The sequence below is a fragment of the Carassius auratus genome, chromosome 21 (genome assembly GCF_003368295.1).
Source record: "Carassius auratus strain Wakin chromosome 21, ASM336829v1, whole genome shotgun sequence".
Taxonomy (NCBI): Eukaryota; Metazoa; Chordata; class Actinopteri; order Cypriniformes; family Cyprinidae; genus Carassius; species Carassius auratus.
The window spans coordinates 4,324,810-4,351,027 of record NC_039263.1 but is presented as its reverse complement, the minus strand read 5'-3'; the positions used below and the strand labels follow the sequence as shown (position 1 = coordinate 4,351,027).

The window sequence follows — 26,218 nt, the reverse complement described above, 5'->3', positions numbered from 1 at the left end:
CCAATCAGAGAGCAGCGATGTTGCCAAGCAGCTCGTTTGACTAACGGCAGCCAGTCATATGACTGGCCCACAAATGGAGTCAGTCTGCAGGAGTCGAGTGTGGCTCAGGAATTAAACACAAAAGAGGATTGTCCTTCATATTTGTGGGTCCATAATGGCACCCACATTATTTAATAAACTCTTCAACAAAAAAAGCACGTTTTCACCGCCCGCGAAATGCAGCAAGGAGGACGCGGTGTTCAGGTAGGTTAACGTTACGTTACGTTTGGAGTCTTTTATCTCCAGCTTCCGGTGACGTTAATATAACACATTCACTAGAATCAATTTAGTTGAAGGTTTGTTTAACGTTAGCCGAGAGTCGTGTTTGTTTATGGTCACGTAAGGTTATGTCCATGATGGTTTAGCTAGCTTCATGCTAATGTCAGTTGGCTCAGTCGACACTGTCTCGCGACCCTTTATTTGTTTATGTCTCCGGATCTGACACGAGCCTTCCTTTAAACACGTCATTTATTTTACTGCACGTGTTTTATTTCTTGTCAGTCCTCTGCTTTTCTGAGAGTCTGCCGAGTGATCTTTAAATGCAGTACTAGCGATGCTGTGTATCCTCTGCAAGTCCACAATCTGCTGCACTATTGGCGGTCTTTTCTCTTCTTGTACTCATAATGTTATGTTGGTGATGATTAAAGTAGTTAGTGTCAGTGCACATCTGCTTTTAATACAGTCTATGATGCAGATGCTCAGAATCAGAGTAAAGCACTGACACTTGCGTTTGCCGTTGTATTCATTTCTGTTGCACTCTGATATTATCATTTTTATATAATCATATCATCTTTAGGTTATTTTGGAGATCCTGAAGTAATGGGGGACTTCAAGGCTACTGGCTATTTCTGACACTTCTGCTTATAAAACCAAAACTGCTTATTTCTAGACTTTTTTTTTCTTGGAAATTGGAAATGGCAGTATGGAAACTATTCAGTGAAATTATTAAATGCCATCACTACAATAACTAGAATGTTTCTGCATGCTTTAGACTTTAATTAGCAATGAATATGCATGATTTTGTGTTTATTTTTGTAAATTATTTTACTCTCAAATAGCCCTTTGTTCTTGATAAAATATAGGATAGAATAAATTTCCATAACCTTTCTCCATCTAGTAATCCCCACATACAGTGTATCCAACTTGAATTAAATTAAATGTAATGGTCGTGGATTGAATTTACATAAAACACATGATATTTGACAAAGAGAGGAGAACAGGTTTGAAGTCTTTCTACTTTAATAAGTGCAAAATCATGAAGGAACCATGTAAAGGAGTGTACAATAGACATTGTTGGCTTCACATGCACATGTTCGATAGGTTCCTCAATCCTCACCATTGGACAAATACAATCGTTAGTGTGTCTAATATACATCAGTTAACCTGATAATGAAGATGTTCTGTTGTTAAATATTTGTGCTGATTTAGAAAGTGCTGTCAGTCAGTTGGAATTCAGCAAAAAGCCCACTATATGACCAGCCTTTATAACTACGGTATGTGCACAACTCTGGTGTTGATTCACTAGTGTTGAACGTGTTGATGTTATCTCAGGACAAGTGATTGAATGCTGTGAGATCAGGACCACGTGTGCCGTGACCTTTTGACCTCTCGTCCTGTATTATATCTTCTCCACACTCTCTCGTCGTATGCGTTTATGTTCATTCGAGGTACATGCTACAGGCAGAATCATCCCATGAGCTACTATGTGAAACTATAATTGGTGAAATGAGATTCTCTGTGGTCTTGTTGACCTGTTTCTTTAAATGTGGTTGTGAAGAGAGAGATGCACATCAACAGTGGCCCGTCGTGCTTAAAGAGCCCGTAGTACCTAAGATAGCAGAGAGGGCATCTACATGAGTGACCCCGCTCAGAAGAACCAAAGGCCTGCTCACATTTCTGCTTCTTTGGCAGGACAAATCGTTCTTAATTGAGCCTGAGAGCTTTTGTGTGCTCTGTCAGTGATTACCCTCAGCCAAACCCAGAGACCTTGCGTCATCTCTATGCACGTCATACACGCTTTAGAAAATAAATATAGGCCTCATGTTTCATGCAGCTGTAACAAATGCAGCAATTAATCAGCAATTTCTTTTTTTAATCGGTTAATTGATTACGGTTTATGTAATGTTAAAATTAAAATTGATATGTAAAAACATTTTTAAGATGGTAATGCATTTTATTTTTCTCATTCGGTTGAATTTATTTCAATTTTTCCAGATTTCATGTTAATAATCAAAACCTATTATGTATCCTTTCAGAAGAAATGCTGAGTAATGCGCTTTAACTTTTCTGGTAATCGAAAAATGGCATAAAACATTTTTTTTTAAACCAAATTAATAGTAAACAAACTAAACAGAGGTCTAAAGTTTTAACAGAAGTAGTAGTGATATTCTGTCACAATTTCTTCAAGTTGAACCTAACTTTTATTCTGACGAGTTGTTGTTTTTGTGTGTGTATGTAGTGTTTCTCAAATTAAATGGTCTTGAAATGACTCTCAGAGCAGTTCTGGAGGAGATGTTGTTCATGTATTTATGTCCTCATTTGGTGAGACTGCATTGCGGAAATCATAAGTCGCTTTTGAGATCCAGACGAGCGTCACACAAGCTTAAGGATGCGACACTGAGACACACACAACATACAGACTCCACATTTACATCAGTCTTTCTGTGCTTCAATATTCACAGACATGTCTTCATTCAATGCGAACAGCCCTTCTTATGATTTATTCATCCAGATCTTGCCAAAATTGCACAGTTGCGCTGAAATCAAAAGGTTTGTGTATTAGATGTGCTCTCAGCCTCTTGTGACTGAAGGATTGCTGCTGTCCTGACAGAGACGATAACTCAGTGAGTGCTTCATGACGATGTCACTCTTTTACTGTAGGTCATGTGACTGTGGTGTTGTGTGTTGTGTCGGTCAGGACTCTAGGATAGTGAGTTCAGTACTAGAGCCGGTTCCTGCACACTCAGATTAGTTTTCAAGGTGGAGACGGTCTACATGAGGGGCGTTTTAAATCACACACAGGTCACTTGTGCTGTAATGTCATGCTGTGTTAGAATGAGTGTGTTCCCAGTGAAATCTCAGTGCTCTCACTACAAAGTATTGTGTCTTAAAAATCTCTCTTTTTTTTTTTTTTTGGCTTTAATGCAGACTGAAGAACAGATGAATTCATCTGCAAAATCATCCTATGAATGAAAGTATATTTTAGTGAAAAATGATCGTTCGTTGCATCTAGAGCTGATTATTTTAATAAAAGAGTAATCTAACGATTATTGCGATTAATTGACTAATCGCTGATTATTTCACAGGTAGGATAATCAGTATGATTATTCAGCTTTACAATTAGTGAAAATACTGAGTTAAACACATTCCAACTAATGAATAAAACAAGGCAAGCACTCAAACAATTATATTGATATTCTACAATTATATTACAATTGTAATGCATAGTTTTTTTTTTTTTTTTTACAATACAAATAATTAGGACTATATATTTGGCACACAAAATGACAGAGACATTCTCATTCACCATTTAATTAACTGCATGAAAAGGCAACCCCTCATTCTGCCTAACATCTCCTTTTAAGTTATAAGAAACAAAATAATAGTAACAATTTATTTATTTATATATATATGTGATTTTGTTCAAAACAAGTTCTCTCTTAAAACACCTTTTGTGTTATAATAATCAAAACTGTCCTGAGCTAGATTAAGCCTTAAACTATGAAAACCAAAATAACATTTTGCATTCACTTATACAAATCAAGTTGTAATTCTAACTGAAAGCATCACTGACACTGTTTTTGTTGTTGTTGTTTAATACTGTATAGCTGCTAGCTTTAAATCTGTCTCTTTTATAAAGTACTAGGCCTGTATAAATAAAGGTGTCACAACTGGAGTGCCGTTATGCAGAGCTAATGCAAATATATGATCGGATGCTTTCTTAACTGCTGTTTTCTTACCGCTGTCTATTTTGTTGTATGATTATTTTGTTTTAGTTTTTTTGTGGAAAGCATGGAGCAGATACAAGGCTGCTTTTAAACTCCAACTCAAGCACTGTGTGTGTCTTCTTCTCTTGAATTGCATCTGGGAGGGCTGAATTACGATCTTCTGCTACAGCGTCACACTGGTCAAACTGTGCTGTTGCATGCCCAGGTCAAAGTAGACTATTTGACAATAAAAATTTTAGTAGACTTTTTCTTTTTTCTGCAACTTTAATATTGACACACACATCGTTTAATCTCTAGTTGCATCTTGTCAGAAAGGATGCACTGATGCACCACCAGCCAGTTGAAAATCATTAGAAATATGTGACGATTGAAGTCAGTCGGTTGAGATGTTAAAAACAAATGTGTGTGGGGATTTATCTGAGAGGAACTCACTGTCTTTAGAAAAGTTTAGATTGTATTTTCTTTTCATCTTGTCTATGTATATTGCATATTAAAGTAGGCTTTATAGCTACATTTACAGCGGTAATAAAGAAATTGATGTATTGTTGCTGTTCCATAAGCGCCACCTGCTGTCAGAGACTAAAATTGCTTTTTTATTCAATCCGTATGCTTTTTTTATTTCATTCAAATGTGTGTAGTAGTATGTCGTATAATTTCACAAAGCTACGGTCAGGCCTTCGGTTAGACTTCGAAATTAAACAGTCAGATTAAAATCAGAAACTGCTAATGCAGATTGTACACAGCATCTTTGTGTGCAATGGTAAGTAAAATGCAGTGGTTTCTTTTATTTTTAAATGGTAAGAGCCCAGGCAAGCGAAGCCTTAGTTTGTTCATAAAAAGAGATTTCATTTGTGTTATTAGATTTTTTTTTTTTTTTTTTTTTTGGAATCTTCAATTAGTTTATTTGACATTTCATTTTCACAAAGAAATGTGCATCATTTTGTCTGAGAAATAATAAAAGGACACCTTTTAATTTATAATTTGTCTTAAATCTCATTTTGTTCAAAGTTGTAAAGTTGTCTCCGTCTTAATTTTACACTTGATTTAGTATTTCTCTTTTGATGGACTCGATCACTGCAGAAGCGTGAAGCACAAGTGAAGCTTGTGTGTGTGTGTGTGTGTGTGTGTGTTGTTTAGTGCTTTGGTGACGGATGCTGTGAGTTGATGAGCAGTACACCAGCAGCTGCACTCCTTCACTGAGCAGATACTGAGCCTGAGCTATTATTGTCCTCGCTGGACTCCCGTAGGCTCTGCTTCAGCGAGTTCACAAGAATGCAGCCTGGAAACATTCTCACCGCATGCGTTCAGAAATGACCCCTGCTAGCGGACAGGAAGTGCGTCATGGTCTGGATGCTTTCTTTATGTAACGGCGGCTCGCTCCCGTCACGATCAGACGCTGACCTCCGCTCGCAGGAGTCCGGAGGGGACGCGCTCACCTCTCTATGCCCACATCACACCGTCTTCAGTCTGCATGTCTTTGTCCGGCGCTGTCCAGCTCGGCCTGGAGGTCACCTGACAGTCTAATGTTGTTTAGTGAATTTAGTTCATTGCTATTCTTAGCAGCGCTCTGTGCTGAGGACAAGCGAGCCGCGGGCTGGCGAGAATGGGAAAGCAGAAGGGCACAAACGCTCTGATGTCCAGGTACCTGATGAACGCTTGCTGTCTGCTTGTCTGTGTCTTTGCAGTCATGGCGTGTGGTAGCTGAAGAAACAGCGAAGGTGTTTGTGGTGGCTTGAGAGGTTTTGCTGTAGGTGTTCACCTCGCTGTGAGCTGTAATGATGTTTTGGTCTTGTGTAACATCCAGCAGATTACGCTCCGCAGCTTAAGGACTTGTTTTCCTTCTATAGCAGAGCAAACGGGATCACAGTGAAGATAATAGTCTAGGTCACACATGTCATCGCTCTCCCCTTGTAAATGTCAGAAACCACTTTTAGTAATTACTCATTTTAAATTCAACTTCATTTTTTTAAATGCCTGATTCTGATAGAGAAGGTGGCTGATGGCAGACACACACACACACACTATATTATATTAGTCAAGACAGAAAAAAGTTAAACATTTACATGGATATTTATTGATGGGTGAAGAAACACTAAATTGTCGATATTGTGGGACTCACTTGAAGGTGATGTCACGAGACTAAGGTTATTATCAGGGCAAACTCTTAAGGACTTGTTTCACAAGATGAACCCAGAAAAACATGTACAATGTCTTTCAAAAGTATATTTAAAGAATGTTTTATAGACTTTTATATACAGAAATTAGTTTTTTTAATTGCTTTATTATATTTTGTGTTGTGTACTATCTAATATATCTTTGTTTGCCATGAAATAGCTTGTGAAGCTGATGTGGCGATGAACTCAAATCAAGTCAAGTATTGTTTACATGTGTGTTAACATTGGCTCGTTTGATCGTAGTTTGAGACGGGGAAGGAAGAAGAGTGAGTTTCTTCAGATCAGCTGTTAGGATTGTGTTTTCATGTTTTGGAGGGGATGGTTGTGCTTTGTGCACAGCTTGTTGCTCTCGATTCCTGATAAAGCGGATGATGTGCTCCGTGTCTGGATGGTGAATGAGTCCAGTCATCGGGAATGTGACGAGTAAACAGCCGTGTGCTCTGAGCCTTTCTTCACCTGCCTTTACACAGAGCACAGAAATAACTTGTGCCCATGCCATTCCTGCCCTCGCTGCCTTCGTCCCGCTCAAAATCCCTCACAGCTCCTGGTTAGATGAGGGGCAGCGTCCCAAACCATCGCTTCTGATCGCTGGAGGAAGCTTGTAATTAAAGGGATAGCTCACCCAAAAATAGAAATCCTGTCATTAATTACTCATCCTGATGTCGTTGCAAACCCGTAACTCCTTCATTCATCTTCAGAACACAAATGAAGATATTTCTGAGAGACCCTCCAATAGACAGCAATGTAATTAACCCAAACAAGATCCAGAAACGTAGAAAGGAAATTAAAATAATCCATCAGGCATCAGAGGTTCTACCGTAATTTTGCAATGCTACAAAAAAGTGGCTCCAAAATGGTTCTTCAGGGTGATGCAGAGGAGACTAATTGTTAAATTAAGTTGTTATTTTTGTTTTCTTTGCGCATAAAAAGTATTCTTGTTGCATCGCAAAATTACAGTTGTACCATTGATGCCACATGAACTATTTAAACAATCTCCTTGCTACATTTCTGGACCTTAATCGTGTTAGGATGCTTGTTGTCTATGGAGGGTCAGAGAGCTCTCGGACTTCATCAGAAATATATTAAACTGTGTTCTGAAGACGAACGAAGGTGTTACGGGTTTGGAACGACATGAGGGTGAGTTATTAATGACAGGATTTCCATTTTTAGTAGAACTTTGCCTTTAAGCTTCAATGTGTTTGTGGTGCTCATGTTGGTGTTTCTGTCCGTCAGCTGGTCGTCACCGGAGCTGGAGCCCTGTCAGATCCGTCTCATCGTCTACCAGGACTGCGAGCGGCGCGGCAGGAACGTCCTCTTCGACTCGGACGCCAGAAAGAGGAGCACAGAAGATGCCCCGGTCACGGTGAGTGCTGTGTGAACCAGAGCTCTTATCTCCAGTAATAATAGCATCAGCTGACTCTGAGCGTGTACGCATTCTTTCACATTCACATGACTGAAGGCGTGTCCAGCTCGCTCACGTCTGCTAGATGTTTGTCATTAGCTGTCATGAGGCTGTGGGTTCAGTGCAAAATCCGGTTCACCAAAAAAAAACAAAGCATTTTCCACACCTGGTCTTGTCATCTGACTGTAAAGTGAAGGGAATTCTGATCTGCCTTTCCCCAGTCAGTCTGAACTGAAGGTGAAGAGAGAACATTAAACAAACCTCAAAGTAATTCAGCTCGATGTTGCAAAATGTTTTGTGCACCAAACAGGATTTCGGCCGATCTTAATTTAGTCTTCCTCAGAGTGAGACCTTAAAATGTTTTAAATCGGAGCAGAAAGTCTTAAAGTTTTGGCATTAAATGTAAAAATGTATCGCTTTTTCAATATTTCCTTTTAAAAGTAATGGAAATCAGTTGGAAATTGAATGTGTAAACTCTGAAGTGGTAATATAACTCAGAAAATGATCATTTATTGTATCCCGTTCAATTTATTCCATGCATTTTGACTGTTAGTCTTGAATTTACCTTCATAAAACCTGTAGAAACTGTAGTGAATTTAAATTCAGTGTCATCATTACTGATTTTCCCATTATAAATAAGTAATCCCTGGATCATTCACTCAGTGGTTTAACGTTTGATAATGATCGGTCAGTTCAGTATGTCTTTGACCTGAACCCTGCTGAATAAAAACACTGATGATTAAAAACATAAAGCATGCTCCTTCAAATCTGCTGCAGGTTGATTGATGTATACGGCAGGCTCAAGCAGATGAAGAATAAACAGTGTGTCTAGTGAGTCCGGGAGAGGCTCTGGAGATCGCTGATAGGAAGCCGAGCTGCGCCTGCAGTCACATGACGCTTTTGGCAGAGGACACAGTTTCACTAGAGAGAGAGAGACAGAGCGTCATTGACTGAGAGCTGGAGAGAGCGAGTAAGCAAACGCTCACGAGTCGTTAAGGAAGTCATATGACAGTCTCACATGCCCGAGTTCCTTTGTGCTCTTCACAGAGACTCAGCATGAGCCATTAGAGAGACCGAGCCTGGCACGCACAGCCGAAACACTCATTACCTCCAGCGCTGGAGCTCTCGTGTGACACCTCACAGAGATATGAAGGGATTCGCTCTTTACTGACTCACAGGAAGGGGTGAAATTAAATAGCATGCAAAAAAAAAAGTGTTTATGTGCACACTTGCCAGTTTGGAGGATCATATGCATGCAAAAAAATTTGTTTGCAAGTATTGCAGACTAAGAATATATATCTTGATATTGTTTGGCTGAATTGTGATATATTGTATATATCTCTATATTCCACTTTTTCTGTATTTTTGTATTAGAAAAAAAAAGAATCATATTCATTCAAGAGTCATCTGATGGTGAATCGTATTAAACTGGTCTCGCTGTTTATTTTTGCTTTGTGATCATGTCTCATCATGTAATTCGTACTCTCTCCCTCACTCCTTTAAATAAAGATCAGTGACAACTGATTCAACATTAACTGTTTAAAACCACTTTTGTTTTTGTGTGCTGCTGCATTCACACTCCAGAGAGTTCAAACACCTGAAGTGTGTTTTTTGCAGAATGTGGGTCTTGACGAACCGGTGTGTGTCTCAGGTTTAGTGACTGTGCTGTGTTGTTTGCAGAGGGTGTGTGGAGAGGCACAGGCGAAGATGTTTGGGAAGTGTTGTCAGCTGAGGCCTGCGGGAGGCAGCTCCAGTTCTCTGGACAGCAGCTCGTCCTGCGCCTCTGAGCCCAAAGAACAAAACCGCTTCCAGGTGAGGCCTGTCACAAGACTGCACTCTCTCTCTTCATATTCTTCATATGTGACCATGGAGCAAAAAAACAGTCTCAAGTGTCAGTTTTCAGAAATTGAGATATATGCATCATCTAGAAGCTGAATAAATCATCTCTCCATTGATGTGTGGTTTGTGAGGAGGACAATATTTGTCTGAGATGCAACTATTTGAAAATCTGGAATCTGAGGGAGCAAAAAAATTTAAATATTGAGAAAATCATCTTTAAAGTTGTTCAGATGAAGTTCTTAGTTATGCATATTATTAATCAAAAATGGAGTTTTGATATATTTACGGTAAGAAATGTACAAAATATTTTCTTGGAACATGATCTTGATCATGATCTACTTAATATCCTAATGATTTTTGGCATTAAACAACCCAGTGTACTTTGTACTTAGCATGCTAAATTGAATGCAAATGGTTTTATTCTTTTTTTTTTACATTTTAACTAGTAAATTTAGGTCAAATAATGAGACGCTATAGACAATCAAAAATAATTTATCAACAAAATAAATTTTTGCAAGCTGCATCTGAAGAATTACGATCTATTTACACAGCAAATACAAAAATACTTGGAGATAAAAGTTTTAAAATGAACATTTTCAATAAAACAATCTGAAATTGAAGCTGCCAGTAGGTGGCGTCAATTCACCATTTTAGAGATCGAGTCACAGTGCGAAATTTTTCAGATTTGATCGATTAATTCTAATCTAAAACACTTAATATAAACTTGATATTATTGCTTATAACTTCTGCATAAAATCAATATAACCTGCGATAGTGATAATATTAAGAAAAAAACTGGATTCCTGTTCGCGTGATATTGCTAAACTTAACCATATAGAAATATAAAATAACTCGTAGAGTATTTATTGCCCTCATATCTTGAATTTCGGATCATTCAGTGAAAGCATGCTCTCAAGACGTGCTTTTGTTTGGTTTGTGCAAACTCAGTGACGCTCATCAAAGTCAGCTCTCACGTCGTTTACTGTAACATTGGACAAGAAACATGTCACACACCGCTGTGTGCTGCTCCTGCAGATTCAGACCTGTGTGGTTTTCTGTCTTTCTGTGTCAGGGCTCCTCTCGGTGCTCATCAGACGCTAACATGCTCGGAGAAATGATGTTCGGCTCGGTGGCCATGAGCTACAAAGGCTCGACGCTGAAGATCCACCAGATGAGGTAAGAGCGTACGCATGTAAAACCGATTGTGTGGGTGTGTGTGAAGAGCAGCCTGTGCTGATTTATTATTCATTTATTTATTAGTTTATTTAACAGGGACAATGCAGTATAACATTGCTACAATTTCAAGCAGCCGATGCTTCACATGTAGGCTTCTAGCCAAAGGATAATTTGCAGCTCCAGTCACTGGTTAGGCTTAATGTTTTAACAACAGTAAAACAATAATCACACACACACAAAAAACTGAGACTGTTTTTGTTTGTTTTTGTTTTGTATAATATTATAATGATGCCATCTAATTGGTTTCTTGTCTAACATTTTTAGTGTTTGTTTATATAGAGATTTAACAGGTTTAATAGTCAGTTGAGAAACCTGACTCCAGGCAGTCACACAATAAGATAAATGTGAAAAGACCATTACATGCATATATAAATGATCATGTGTGTGTTTGTTCACAGATCTCCTCCGCAGCTGATGCTCAGTAAAGTGTTTACAGCGAGGACGGGCGGCAGTGTCTACGGCAGCCTGAACACGTGAGACACACGCACACACACACACACACACACACACACACACACACACACACACACACACACGTGCTCCATTGCCTCACTGCTCCTCTTGGTTACTCAACAGACTGCAGGACAGTTTAGAGTTCATCAATCAGGACTCCGGCGCGCCGCGGCCCGAGCAGAACAGCGCCGCCAGCAGCTTCCTGGGCAGCATAGGTACCACAAGATCCTCCGCGCTTCACCCTTAACTCACTCCTCATACACCGTTTCAATCGCCAGCTCGTCCTTTCGATGACATTTGCTGTTTCAGCTGGCAACAAGATTTGTTACACTGTTTAATTTGATGATCTCCGTGCTTTTCCATGTTTCCTTCTGTGTCTGTTCTTCTCCATTGTGTGCAAGTTTTCTATGAAATCTTCAGTGTGTTAAAGATTGTGATTATGTGTTTTTATTGTGGACTCATTGAGAACATGTCCAGGTCTTAGTTCTTTCTTTATATTTTGGTATTTTACTTTGCATAAAGAAACTATTTCACTTAGACATATTTTAATTCATGAATTTAGGACTGTCACAAAAGCTTCTAGGAATGAACCGAGACATTGCGAAACTTTATCTACTGCCTTTTTATTAATCTACTGTTTTTTTTTTATTACCGTGTATACTGTATTTATATTTTAATAATAAACTGATTTTTTTCTTTCTGTATACTTGCCGGATTAAAAACAAAACAGTAGATGATTTAGGAGATAGATTTCTGTGTGGTGTTGCATTCATCTCTGTCTGTGTGATCCTGACAGCTTTAGATACTCTACTGATCAAAAGTGTGGAGTTATTACGATTTATAAATGCTTAAAAAAAAAGTATCTTATGCTCATCAGGCTGCATTCATTTGATCAAAAATACTGCAAAACCAGAATGCAGTGAAGTATTATTACTCTTTTAAGCAGCTGTTTCTATTCATTGTAAAATGTTATTTATTCCTCTGAATCAAAGCTGTATTTCCAGCTGTATTTTCATGACTCCCGTCTTCAGTGTCACATGATCTTCAGAAATCAATCTGATTATAATCATATTGAAAACAGTATCATGCTTACAGTTGTGCTGCCTCATGTGTTGGTTGAAATCGTGATGCATTTTATTTTTCAGGATTCTTTGATGAACATAAAAGTTCAACAGAACAGCATTTCTTTTTTTGTAACATGATAAATGCCTTTATTTTGATCAAGTTAATGCATCCTCTGTTTTACTTATCCTAGACGTTTAAAATATGAAGCAGCTTAACTGTGTTCAACATTGATGATAATCAGAAATGTGTCTTTAGCAGCAAATCAGGGTATTAGAATGATTTCTGAAGATCATGTGACTGAAGACTGGAGGAATGATGGCGAAAAAAAAATACATTACTATTTTACTGTATTTTTTATTACAATAAATGCAGCCTTGGTGAACATAAGAGACTTCTTTCAAACGATACAAAAGATTCCAGACTTTTGAGCATCTGTGTGTCTCTTCCTGTTCTTAACTAACAGTCGGATGTGTGTCTTTCTCTTCATTTGTCGTCCTGATCGCGGTATCGTACAGGTTTCTCTCAGCTCTGCAGCCCACGCCGTGCGCTCTCAGAGCAAGGCCCTCTCCGTCTCATCAAGAGTGCCTCTTTCTTTTCAGGTTGGCGCGTGTGTGTGTGTGTGTGTGTGTGTGTGTGTGTGTGTGGCACTACTGTTCTATGCATGTGACTCTAAGGTGTTTGCTAGTGCTTTGATTGTCACTAGTGTAGGACGTGTGACTGGTGGATCTGTTGTGGTGTGATCTCTCTAGCCTTGACAAGCCCAGGGTTTCTTTCTCCCCCGTCCCCCATAATGCACTGGTTTGCCCTCTCCTGCCTGCTGTGTGTGCATGTGTCTGATGTGATGTGTAGGTAGATCACAATGCTGATAAGATTTCTGGACGGGTGGTGGGTAGGGATAAGCAAATTCTTTAAAATCGTCCCTGCATGACTTTCTCTGTTCCTCTCAGGACACAGTAACCCCATGGACATGCCGGGCCGAGGACTGCATGATGAGAGAGACAGCGGCATCGCACGCTCCGGTGAGTCTGTGCACACATGCATACTGCATGACATTTATTGGTAAAATTGTATATTTGGGGCTCTGTGACATCTGGGCCACTTTGAGTTCTCCTAAATAGCAGTAAAGGTTTCAGCTTTCTCTTAAAAGCTACTACAAAGCTGCTGGGACTAACTTTATCTAAGGAATAGAGGGAAGTCTTAAGCTAAGAGTAAGGGGGCGGGGCTGACCTCATTGCTATGCATGATGTCAGCATGCTTATTAACTATGCACACCGTGATTGGCTGATAGTCTGTCAGAGATTCATTCATAGAAATATTGTAAAGAGCGCAATATTATGTTGCCATATTCAATTAATGGTTTAAGAATAAATAAGGATTTTAAAATGCAGGTTTAGTTTCACTAATTAAACAATATGATATATGTTCAGGGAATTGTCAGCCTGTATGCTTCTCGTAAAAAAACTAAAATGAGTAAATGTGCATATCAACAGGACTTTTTTTTTTTTTCAGAGAAGCAAAGTGCCGTTTATTAAGAATGATGATCTAAAAACATAAACATAAACTAAGAACTTAATCCATGACATGAAACCAAACACAAACATGAGTTTGACTTGACACTAAACAATGACCTGGAACAGAATACGTACTTCAGTACAAATGTGGCAAACATGAGGCCTTAAGTACAAAACTCTGGGTAATCACATGACAATCAACCAATGACTTGATTCTTACCCTACTATCTTAAGCTCACTGGGAAAACATGCCTCTATAAACAGCTTTTTAATTTACAGAGTGCAGTAATCACAGGCTGATAGTATGACATGCAAACGTAAAAGAAAAACAAACTGGACGCAAGAACATCTGGTACTTCTTGTCCAACTCGTTTAATGAAAACAAAGCATATAATCACAGAACCAAAGTTGATGTTTTTTTTTTTTTTTTTTAGAGCTCTTAGAATAGTTTGTGGCTTGGTCTTAGTGACTTATGAGTCCTCTTTATTACTCCTAGTGTTTCACAGATTTAGGAGCTAGTTTTAGAGCTAATGATTTGTGAAACAAAAATATAAGAGTCCTAAATTTAGGCCTGACACACCCATGATTTTTAAGATTTTTTCCTTAATCGACAAGTTACGAGCTAGTTTAAGCCTTGAGATGTTTTGTGAATATGGGCCCTGTTCTACATGTTTTCCATTTTTGTTTTTTTGTATTTCATTTTAAGTTTAACATTTTAATAATAATAATAATTGTTTAATCATGGAATTCACAATGCTTTAGCAATGTTTTAATATGTGACTCCGGAGCAGATGGAAAGATGAATTATTCAGCTTTCAAATTATGTATAAATCTCTATTTTAAAAAAAATGGCACTTAAGACATGTATTAGTGTCATAATTTATCAAAGTTAAACAGAACATTTATTTTTGTCAGGTTGTAGTGAAGATATTTGAATTGGAGTGTGTTTCTGACAATAGTTTTTCTCATTCATTTGTGATGTGGCTCACAGAGCAGCTCTGGAGATGTTCATCTGTTCATATTTTAAGACTCTTGGATTACAAAAAATCATATCTTCATATCTAGCTATAATTTTTTCTGTTGTGTTCTAAATATAAATGATACTACAGTCAGGACACTGTGAAGCTGACAGCACAGGAATATCTGTGCTGTGCCATTAAGATGTGCAGCTTTCTGAACATGCAGCAGATCTGGAAAAGCTTGTGCAATGGAAAGTGCCTGATGACCTGCTCGGCACAGCTGGGATCTCTCGTTCTGGCTAATGCAGCATCACATGCACAGACGTTTATATTTAGCAGTTCCCAAAACTGCCCGCACTATCTGCACTAGTAGAAGAGGAGGCTAATTTAGGCCTGGGTCGACACGCGCGTCTCATCTCCGTTGAGCTGTTTGAACGTGTCACCTCGCTCTGAACATCACTCTCCGGTGACCCTGAAAACCTAAACGCTATCAGTCTTTCATCACTGCTCAGTTCCTCATTTCTTAAAGCAGTAGTTCACCCAAAATTGAAAATATGCTCACCCTCAGGCCATTCAAGATGTAGATGATTTTCTTCATCAGATTTGGAGAAATGCAACATTTCATCACATGCTCACCAGTGCATAGGATATAAGCAGTGATTGGGTGCCGTCAGAATTAGGGATTCCTTTAAATGCTCAGAAATGATTCTTGCGTTTGCATGTCATTGCACCTAATTTTTGCCATGTGTGAGTGTTTGCTCCTGGTGATGGGCTTGTGATCACATAGATACTGACCCTCTCTTCTCTCCACAGCATCTTTAAGCAGCCTGTTGATCACCCCGTTTCCGTCACCGGGCTCCTCTCTCACCAGCAGCTGTGCAAGTAGCTACCAGCGGCGCTGGTTGCGCAGCCAAACCACCAGCCTGGAGAACGGCGTCTTCCCTCGATGGTGCGAGTGCTACACACTCAACTGTCCACAGATAGCATCGGGCGATAGTACCAAAAGTTTAAATGACAATATTAGGGGTGCTCCGATCACGATCGGCCGATCGTTATGCGTATCTCGTCAGTAAAGCCGGTTTTCTAATCAGCCGTTAATTCCATCAGGTTCGCGATTTCACATAGAGCAGCTGTTACTACACAGAGCCGTTGTTAATAGAGAAGATGCGCAAATCACGTTAATTTTCAGCGTTTATTGGCCCATCTTCTCAGTTAACAACGGCTCTGTGTAGTAACAGCTGCTCTATGTGAAATCACGCACCTGATGGAATTAATCGCTGATTAGAAAACCGGCTTTACTGACGAGATGCGCATTAACGATCGGCCGATCGTGATCGGAGCACCCCTAGACAATATAGCAGAAGATTGACTTCACCTTAATGTCACAGTAGCTATATTTGCCTGAAATAAGGTTGTTACAATAGCAGAATATTAAATACAATTTTGATTGCATGCTTTGATTGCACAGAGATAATCGAACAATGATGCAAATGCTTTAATCTGTCAGAAACAAGAAATACTACAGAAACTGAATAAAAATTGCTAAATAAAACGCTGCTTAGTTCTCACTGTATAAATTAAGAGATTCAGTTAAAAGCAGCAAGTCTTTTGAAGTTTGATGAACATTAATGACACAATTTGATTGTTTTCTTGTTTGCCAACTGTTGATGATCAATTTGACATTTTTGTGCATTTTTGACTGAAAGAGATTTCATTACTCAGACGTTGTGTGCGCAGCTGCTTTATGGGCGCTTTCAGACAGAGCACGAGAACAGAGGTCTCTTTCACATCTTGTTGTGTTTGAATAGTTTGCAATCACTGGTTAAGTGTTAAAATGCATGCAAATGTAAACTGATGATACAACATTGCATCGTTAAAGTGCAGCCGAGACAGAGATGAGAATTTCATGACAAAGTTTTACCGGTTTATGGTTTCCATCAGTATATCACCTCTTTTTAATTACAGCAGGTTTTTCTTTCACTTCAGAAGTGACAAACAGTAGTGAAGACTCGTTAGTGCGTTTAAATATCAGTGTGAGAGTCTTTTCACCCGCTCACATTTCCCCGTCTAATCCAGTGGTGTGTTTGCGTTCCAGGTCTGTGGAGGAGAGCTTCAACATGTCTGATGAGAACAGCGGGCCGACTCTGGGTGTCGCCAGGAAGAAGAAGATCGCTATCGGTGTCATCTTCCTGCTCTCGCCCAACGAGGAAGAGAACGCCAAGTTCCAGGACTTTTTCTTCTCTCACTTTCCTCTCTTTGAGAGTCACATGAACAAACTCAAAAGTGCCATTGAGCAGGTTAGACGTGATTTGTGTTTTTGTGGTTTGCCCCTGCTTCCCCTGTTGTGTCTCTCTTACGGTGTGTGGCTCTCTGTTTGTTTGAAGGCTATGATACTGAGCCGCAGGTCAGCTGATGCCAGCCAGAGAGCTTTGGCTTACAGTCGCATGGTGGACGGCCTCAATGAGTTCAGGTGAGATTGTGGTGACACGTCTGTGGACGCTGATCGCCAGGTGCTTTGTTATTTACATCCTCTAAAAGTCCAGCCAAGGTTTACTGGACACTTAATCCACTCATGTGACTTGAGACACACGACACTGATCTATGCGATGCCTTTGTGTCCAAACCTAATGAACGCCTTGCACGATGACCTTTGACACGATTCACACGATAACTCCCGTATCATGTTCAGGGCAACCAGAAGCGTAATGCATTCAAAGAAATAAAAACAAAAATCAACCTGTCAATCATACTAGAGGTGTCACATTGTTTTTTTATTCGGTCAATTGTCATTATGAAAAGGCATTGTTTTGATGCTTTCTATGATCTCAGAGTAATGCGTCTTGTTCAGACTGTGAGTCCAAATCTGATTTAGTGCATATCCTATTGAAATCCAGTTTAATGAGTCCACACTGTATTGCAACTGTTCAGATCTGATTTGTTTGTCCCGTGCTGCTCTTTCATTTTACTGAATCCAATCGGAGCGGTCAGACTGAAAAGTGGTGATCCAGTATTCAGCCTCTCATACTTCCAAGTCATATGCTTGTTGGTCCACGGCCAGAGCAACCTGAGCACAGTGCCACAGAAACCTTATCTCCCTCACACACTGTCAGGACAGACCAGAATAGTCAATAATGTGCAAGTGAACAGACAAACAAATATTTCAGATTTACCACCTCCAGCCGGATAATTATACACCTTGGCGTTTATCCTCGGGGTCGAAATGAAGCTGTACACATTTTAGAAGAATAGACAGAATAGACTTGATCTAAATTTAATATAGCGCTCTTTTATAGTCATTTGATGTAGATGCTGCAGTATAACAATAAAAAACTTTCTAAATTGTGACACAAACGGATCCTTAACTGATTCATTGGAGTTTAGTTTGGTTCTGTTCTTTTGGTGTACCAATGACATTGATAACACTTAAAGGTGTCACATAGCAAATTCCTCTAATAGCGTATTGCTTAAATAATCACCCAGGCCTGATTTTAAGTGATGAACGTTTAGAGTGTCATGTTCTGTCAGTCCTAATTTCAGGGTCTAGGTTTAAAATTAGACATCACAGCTTCATAAATCTTCGATAATCCAGTGCTAAAACAGCTCTGTCTTCCTGTTAGCTGTGGTTGCATGAGGCTTTATATAGGTCACTACACTAACTTCAGTACTGGGAAGTATAGTACGTCTTGGGAAGGGAGTACATTGTTGTTTTTTTTCCCTCCAAGTGTCAAACATCTGCATCTTTCCCAGTGCCTAATCAGCACAAGAATTGCTTGTAATGGTAAACGACATTGCTCCGTTGCAGATAAGTGTTAAAGCTGCTCCTCTGACTGGATCCAGAGATTTGCTTTGCGTGTAATTAAGTGGATAGTTTTACAGAAGCGGTCCTACTTGTGACTCTACAGACTTTCCTGAACTCATACCATTTGACTAGCATCTGGCTGTTGAGGTTTGGACCGCGGCCAATGCTCCCGGGCTACATGACATTTGAAGAAGTTCAATATGCTGTAAAGGTCTTTCCCAGCTGGGGCAGCCCTGTGCAACTGAAGCGCCCTTTGTTTCAGCTGTTGACAAAAGCTCTTCTGTCTTTGTGTGCTGACGCCCTGTAGGACGACCATCTGCAACCTGTACACCATGCCACGTGTGTCTGAGCCCGTCTGGCTCACCATGATGTCCGGTCCACCTGAAAAGAACCAGCTTTGCGGCCAGTTCATGAGGGAGCTGGCCCTGCTCATGGAGCAAGCCTCTAAGAACCAGTTGAGTAACATCACACATACTCCTCAAGCCATCAAACGCCCTTGATGAGGGTAATGTAACCATGTTCTCGCTTGCCTTTTTAGATTCCTCCCTGCACTTCTCACTGCGGTTCTCACTAACCATCTCGCCTGGGTTCCCACGGTCATGCCCAACGGCCAACCACCCTTAAAGATCTTCCTGGAGAAGCACTCCTCACAGAGCGTAGACATGCTGGCGAAAACACATCCCTACAACCCACTTTGGGCACAGCTTGGTAAATGACTCCTACAAGAATGCAAACATTTGTGCATTTCGCCACCTAGTGGAGTACTTATGGAAGTGACTTGCCACGGTGAGCTTAAGAGCAGTGTTCTTTCTGGAGGCACCACAACAATACACATTTTGGACATTTCTGGTCTCTACTAATGAGCTGATGAGCAGGTGTGTTTGCTTGTGAAGAGTCTGATTGTGTGTAGTGTTGGGGTGCCTCAAGGAACAGTGTTGGGAAACATTGCATTTGAACAGGAGTCTTCGGTTCTGCTGTCCTGCATCTTTAACCTGAATCAAACACACCTGAACAAGCTAGTCAAGATCCTCAGGATTGCTTGAAAATCACAGGCAGGTGTGTTGAAGCAGTAGTCAGGGCACAGTCTTAATCACAAAATCCCTGGAACATCCACTCCCTAAAAATCCCACAATGCAACTCAAGAAACAGGGAGCATCGATGCTCACTACACTTAAAAAAAAGATCTAAAGGTTCTTTGCAATCTATATGGTTCCATGAAGAACCTTTAAAGCATTGGTTCCCAACCTGGGGGTCGTGACCCCCCACTAGGGGTAGCTGAAGATTTGCAAGGGTTGTTGAGCTCTTTGCAGTTTGATGGTTACAAATAGAAATGGTTGCAGTTTGTACAACCCATGATAATACAGCCTTAGTTTTGTTTTGTGTGAAACTATGGCGAAAGACAGTGAATGGATTTACAGAGGGAAATAATATACATTTAAAGTATGTATGAAACTATGAAGGGAACCAATGCAGACAAAATAATCCTGCCATTATATCAGACATGCAGCACACAAATGACTCCCTCTTATTTCCAGTGCTGGGTAGATTACTTACAAATTGTAGTCTGTTATTGTTTACAGATTACATGATGAAATTTGTAGTTCGTACTACTACTCCTACTTTTTAGATTGCCTTTTACCTAACTTGTTTTGAACTTGCCATTAAATGTACCATCTTGATATGAAAAAGCAAAGAAAAAGAAAATATATTCCATTATTTGATATCAACATTGATAAAAACAAAGTGCATTAAACATTGCATTGCAAGTTAATGTGAGAACTGCAGTTCAAACTCTATACAATTTTTTTTTTTTTATGAATATGTAAATTAAGTTACTGTAATCTGATTATGAGGATTTTAAAATGTAATGTAATCCAGTTATGAGTGATCACCTTTTCATAATCGGATCACATGTAATCCATTACTACCCAGCACTGCTTATTTGTTTCCTAGCAAGTGTGTAATAACAGTTTTGGTTTATGATGTTGTTGTTATTGCAGGTGACCTGTACGGGGCGATCGGCTCACCTGTGCGTCTGTCCCGTACTGTGGTGGTTGGCAAACGACAGGAGCTGGTGCAGCGTCTTCTGTATGTGCTGACCTACTTCATCCGCTGCTCGGAGCTACTGGAAACACACCTGCTGGAGAGCGCCGAGGACGTGGCCATCGTGATGCCCGGCTCGCTCATCACCACGTCGCTGCGCCCCGGAGAGGTGGAGGAGTCCGACTACGTGTTGGTCACCGTGCACAAGCCGAGCCAAGACTACCTGTCCCAGGGTGCCGAGGGAGAGGACGGCTACCCGTCTGATGACAACAGCTTACAGAGCAGCACATACATGGACACAGAAGCCCCAGACGAGGACAAGCGTCTGCATCCGGTGGACCATTTCAGTGATGTGCCTGTCTGCAGAGAAGCAGGGAGCCCTCGGCTCGAGACTCGACTGGAAACCGTGGTAAAAGTCAGCTCCAACTCGCCATGCGAGAGAAGACCCTCGCTCGAGATTCAAGGGGATGTGCGACCCGAGGTGGAGTCTGGTGGCATGCCCATCAGGATCTTCCATTCATCAGATATCCTCCTAGAAAAGAGCTTTGATAACGAACCCTCCTCTAAAGTCACATTCCTCATCGGAGACTCAATGTCTCCTGAATCTGACATGGAGAGTCGACAGCAAAAGGTGGAGGACGAGGTCAAGAAACACAAGAAGCTTCTCAAAGACAACCAGCACAAGCAGTGTAACGCCGAGGCTAAACTCCAAGTGGACCAAATCAAGACCAACGACAGCAAGACTAGAACTAGAAAGACGTCTCAGAGGTGTCCGAAAGTGCAAGGCGACTGCATGGACATGTTTGACGAGTATTTCAGCGATGACAATCCCGTGGAGACCAGGACTATTGATGATGTCTATCAAACTGAGATGAAAGGCACAGGAAGCAGTGCTCCACGGTTAGACAAAGACGGCTGTGAGTGCGAGGCAGGAGACGTCAGCGCGGGATGCTGTAAAACCTGCTGTTCTGCCGAGCAGGACAAGGGCATCGAGATGTCACTGAGTGTCCCTTCACAAGGCACCGTTGGGGAGAAGAAGACAGCAGTCCTGCTGAACGACTGGGAGATCCCACGCAACGAGAGCTCGGACAGCGCGCTGGGGGACAGCGAGAGCGAGGACGCCGGACACGAGCTGCCCAGGCAAGAGCACGATGGACCGTTTTATACAGAAGAGCAGTCTGACTGGCAGGATGAGCTCGAGGTGCCTTTACCCGGGTAAGAGCGGAGATCGGTTATCAGAAACATCTGTTTCGTTTGGCTTGTGGGCTGTATTTGGGCTGGACGCTTTATCTATCAACATATTTTGTATAAACGATATAGAACGAGACTGTTTATATCGATATACATCAATGAAAGCAGGGCATTAATATAGAACAGTGATTAAACTGGAACTACCTGTGCATTAAACTGTTTCACTGCATACCTGCCAGCCAATCAGAATCCAGCATTCAGACAGACCATGGAATAATGAGATGTATATACAATATATTGCAAATCAGCCCAAAAATACAAAGCACTACCCAGCCCTAGTCTGTACGTTATAAAGGTTGCTAATAAACAAGGTTATGTGTTTTCTAGGGCGAAGCTGGTGGAGAACTACTCTAAACCAAGCATTGCCAACTTTGGGAGGTCGCTCTTTGGAGGATACTGTCCTGCGTACGTCCCAGACTTTGTTCTGCATGGAGCCCCCAATGATGAGAAACTGAGGCAGAACCTGGTGTCGGATCTGGCCCATGCTGTGCAGGTACACGTCACCAAGCAGCACCTGCCTAACACTTGATGAAGGGTCTGTTACTGATAGTTATAGTTACAAAAGATTAAAGCTGCAACAACTAATGAATAAAACTGATAATCCTCTATAATGACAATTATTGGCCACAAATTTGATCATCAACTAATCTGTGCCAGGGTTATTTTAGATTAGAAAAACTGAAATGAAAACCATGGGGGAAAGTAATTATAACTTAAAATATTTAAAATGTATATATTTCGGCTAGTTTCCAAGGCTTCATTTCTCATTTTTATTTAGTTTATCTTTATGTACTAAATAACTAAAACCTAAATAAAATTTTATAGAAATTAGATTTTATTATTTTTTTTTTTTTTACATTTTAACTAGTATTTCATAAGACACTCAGCACTTAAGTGTCACTGAGAGTCCTAAATGAACAAAAATGAAAAAAAAAAAATGAACTGTGAAAACCTAATGTTAGTCATGTGTAAAGTGTATATTGATAAGAGTTGAATTGTTGGTGTGCAGCATCCTGTGCTGGATGAGCCGATCGCGGAGGCCGTCTGCATTATCGCAGACACTGATAAGTGGAGCGTGCAGGTGGCCAGCAGCCAGAGACGACCCTCCGACAAATTGGGCAAAGAGGTGCTCGTGTCCAACCTCGTGTCCAACCTGCTCCAGTCCACCTACCAGCTCTACCGACTCAACCTGTCGCCAAACTTCGTGAGTGCAACTTTATCACGTTTCTTCTGCTTTATTTAATCAATCATTAGGACATCTGTAAGGAAATGTGAACACATTTCAGAGCTCTCACTGTTGATTATTTTTAGGGCTGCCCCCTAATAGTTGACTAACCGTTAGTGAACCAGATGAGGTTTGGTTGGCCAGAATTGTAATAATCGCTTAGTCGTAGAAAAAAGAAAAAAATCCACTGGTCGTAGTCGTGAAATCTGTGACGGACAGATCATTAACGGCTGGTCTGTGTTGTAATACAGATGGAGGTGCCGGTGCGCTCACTTGCTCTGAAAATACTCTCTCATATTTGCTTCGAAGACATTAATTGTGTGCACTCACAATAACAACAAAACATTGTGCTTTTGTAAAATAATGAATGCAATCAGGTTCTGTGAACTTGAGCGCAGAACTCTGAAACTCAGTGTATATTTGCCTTACAGATATGTAAACATATATCTATAGAGAGCAAAATTTCTACTTTTAAATAAACCAGTTCCAATGGAAAACAAATATCCTCCGATTATGTAATCCGTATGAAACATGTATACAGGCGCATCCACTAACACGGAGCTGACGAGTTCGTTTCACGTCTCTTAAGCCAAAAAAAAGTAAGCACTAATTTACCAATTATTAAAATCTTAATGCAGCCTACTTATTGTTTTTCCCTGACACATTCATTACTTCTGCAGTGTGCCGTGGCAAGCTTTATTCGTGTGCTTGAGTGCTTATTAGGCTATGTAGGCAATTAAAGGCTCAGTATTATGATTTAAATGCTTTATTAATAAACGTGTGATTTAGTTAAGATTAGTTTACTTTTAGGAAATTAAAGCGAGACAGAATGCATCTTTGCATCTAAAACTATGGGACACAGTGTTCACAAATGGTATTAAAAAAAAAGTGCAGCACAGCTCTATCTTGCTGCCATCAAATAAAACCATTGCCTTGCCAACTTGCTGCTGTAAACAAAAGCTTGCAAACGCTTGCCCCGCCTCTGGACTCTTCTGATTGGTCCCGTTTTGGAACTGGATTTGATGAGCGGCGCTTCATGTAAAAGTTGAAATTCTTTTTCTTAAAAACGTGGTGTTCATGCAAGATTCTGCAATGTGCAACTGTCAAACATGTTTGTGTAGCATGTCTACATGAAAAACTATGGAAAAGTAGCACAGTGGAATCGGAAAAAGTGTTCTTTGTGCAAGGCCCCTGAAAATGCAAAGCACATGGACATCAAAACATGCAAACTCAAAGCCGGGCTTTGGACTTTTATTGTGAAATGAGCAGGTTGAAGCTGTGAAGGATTGAAGTCAGTGCTGTATGTTTGTGACACGAGCTGTTCTCTCGCTCTTATTTTCAGTGCATCATGCATCTGGAGGACCGGCTGCAGGAACTCTACTTCAAGAGCAAAATGCTGGCCGAGTACTTAAAAGGACAGACCAGGGTGCATGTGAAGGAGCTGGGCATGGTGCTAGGGTAAGAATTCATACGTCTTTCTATCAGTTGTAATTAGCGGTGATAATTTGGGACAGCATAGGCCATGAAAAAGATTAATGTAGGTCGACCACTAGTCGTGATGCATGTCTGTTTGGTTTATCCCCACAGGATCGAGTCTAACGATCTGCCCCTGCTAGCAGCCATAGCGAGCACACACTCACCGTACGTGGCTCAGATTCTCCTGTAGTCCACATGGAGAGCGAGAGAGACTCCATCCCTCCAGGTCCGGTCTGGCCGCGCAGGGGCCCCTCGAGGGCCCTGAGACCCCTGGAGCAGGGAGACCGTGAAGATGAACGGTCTCAGGGTGAGCAGACTGCAGGACAGACGCTCTGCCGTTAGATGACGGTCGAAACCCAGAGGTCCCCTGAAAGTGACCTGGGAATATCACTTTTCAACAGTGGACACACGGAGTGCATTTTTTAATTCCATAAACCGTGTTTTGTTTTATTTCTTGTTCCTTTACACAACGTAAGAATGTAAAAGCCAAAGAAGAAATACAAGCAGCCCCTGCGTACAAATACTGAAGCTGTTCATGACCCCTTCTTCCAGTAAAGACCGAGTTATAAAATCAGTTTTATGATTTTAAATGAATATATCTCGGACTGTTCTCAATCGATTGTGTCAGCGAGTGATCATGTAATATTCCTGTATTTGTGTTTACAAGCGAACTTACCCAAATGAGCTCTACCTCAAACCTTCAGTGTCACACACTCACACACACACATCTAACATGTGAAATTAAACATTTGAGGTAAAGTTTCATTTTTGGTTTTCAGTCACCCAGTAAAGATGAAACCATGGCACAATTTCTCACGAAAGAGCTCTGAGGATTCAGTTTTTATATATTTTTTTTTTTTTGGGCAGCGTCACTTTAGCCGCCACAGAAGTGTTTACCTGTCCTTCTGGAAATGATTAAGAGATGCATTTTTATTTGAATAGTCATTTAGACGCAACATTCTGTGTGATGTGATTTTTAAAAAAGGGAATAATTTGGTCAAGAGAAACACGATGCTCACCAATCAATCACTATATTGGGATTTGTGCTGGACCCTTTTTTAACACTGATCCAGGGACATTCAACAATCATCTTGTATTTTCAGGATTGAAATGCTGACATTTTTTCATGTGTCGTCTTAGCTTGCAGACAGATTGTTTACTGATGGAATAACAGAGAAATGAGTCAATCAGTTAATGACTTACAAAGATGTTTATGAATGGTTGGCTTGCTTTGTCTTTGGGTCAAACCACACATCTAAGTCTTAATCGACAAAAAGAAAAAAAAAACAATCCACAGGCTTTGCAAGGTGTTGCAGGTTATTTTAATTGGTTAAAACATGGAGGTGTTGCTTCGGTGGGAAACTTTTTGTATTAAAAAAAAAAAAAATCTGTATCTATTTGCCTCCAGAATGTATATTTATATCTAATTATTTCTTTATACAGAAAAACATTTAATTTATTTACTTGGCATGCATTGGTAAATGTTAGCTGTATATACTGCATAGATTTTCTTGGTGTATTTGTACATAAAGCCTCTCTTTGTTTCCCAGTTTTTATGGGAATATTGTGCAATAAATATGCCAACATCACAATTATGTTGTTGTTTGTTACTTTGTACAGCAGCTGTCATGATCTCTTTACGGTCTGAATGTGTGGTGTAAAATGGAAAAACACAATCTAGATCATGTTAAATTGGGGATGCGGAGCATGTAAACTCCGATTTCATTTTCTTTGTCAATTTCTAAGCATCATGATTTCCAAAATCAAGGTCATTTGACCATCACATACACTGTGACTCA

General features: G+C 40.3%; 1 protein-coding gene across 3 annotated transcripts; it reads left to right on the top strand.

Annotated features, from left to right (window-relative positions):
• The first annotated feature begins 53 nt into the window (after positions 1 to 53).
• On the top strand, positions 54 to 26,014 carry LOC113038264 (folliculin-interacting protein 1-like). 3 transcript variants are annotated; one of them, XM_026195560.1, is made up of 18 exons: positions 54 to 243; positions 7,394 to 7,523; positions 9,243 to 9,374; positions 10,474 to 10,577; positions 11,036 to 11,110; positions 11,214 to 11,305; positions 12,671 to 12,754; positions 13,103 to 13,174; positions 15,439 to 15,574; positions 16,721 to 16,922; positions 17,010 to 17,095; positions 18,732 to 18,878; positions 18,963 to 19,132; positions 20,425 to 21,682; positions 22,046 to 22,211; positions 22,728 to 22,922; positions 24,286 to 24,401; positions 24,531 to 26,014. In XM_026195560.1, the coding sequence occupies exons 1-18, from the start codon at positions 155 to 157 to the stop codon at positions 24,607 to 24,609; spliced, it is 3,333 nt and encodes a 1,110-aa protein (XP_026051345.1). In that variant the 5' UTR covers positions 54 to 154; the 3' UTR covers positions 24,610 to 26,014. The 3 variants fall into 3 exon arrangements, with proteins under 3 accessions (XP_026051345.1, XP_026051347.1, XP_026051346.1); XM_026195561.1 differs by lacking the exon at positions 54 to 243 and adding an exon at positions 5,137 to 5,627; XM_026195562.1 differs by lacking the exon at positions 12,671 to 12,754.
• The last annotated feature ends 204 nt before the right edge of the window (positions 26,015 to 26,218 follow it).

Excerpts from the sequence above, each read along its gene's own strand:
- LOC113038264 (XM_026195560.1), top strand. The coding sequence starts at position 155 with ATGGCACCCACATTATTTAATAAACTCTTCAACAAAAAAAGCACGTTT. Across the intron at positions 9,375-10,473 it reads AAGAACAAAACCGCTTCCAG|GGCTCCTCTCGGTGCTCATC; the intron begins GTGAGGCCTGTC and ends TTTCTGTGTCAG. Across the intron at positions 22,923-24,285 it reads TCAACCTGTCGCCAAACTTC|TGCATCATGCATCTGGAGGA; the intron begins GTGAGTGCAACT and ends TCTTATTTTCAG.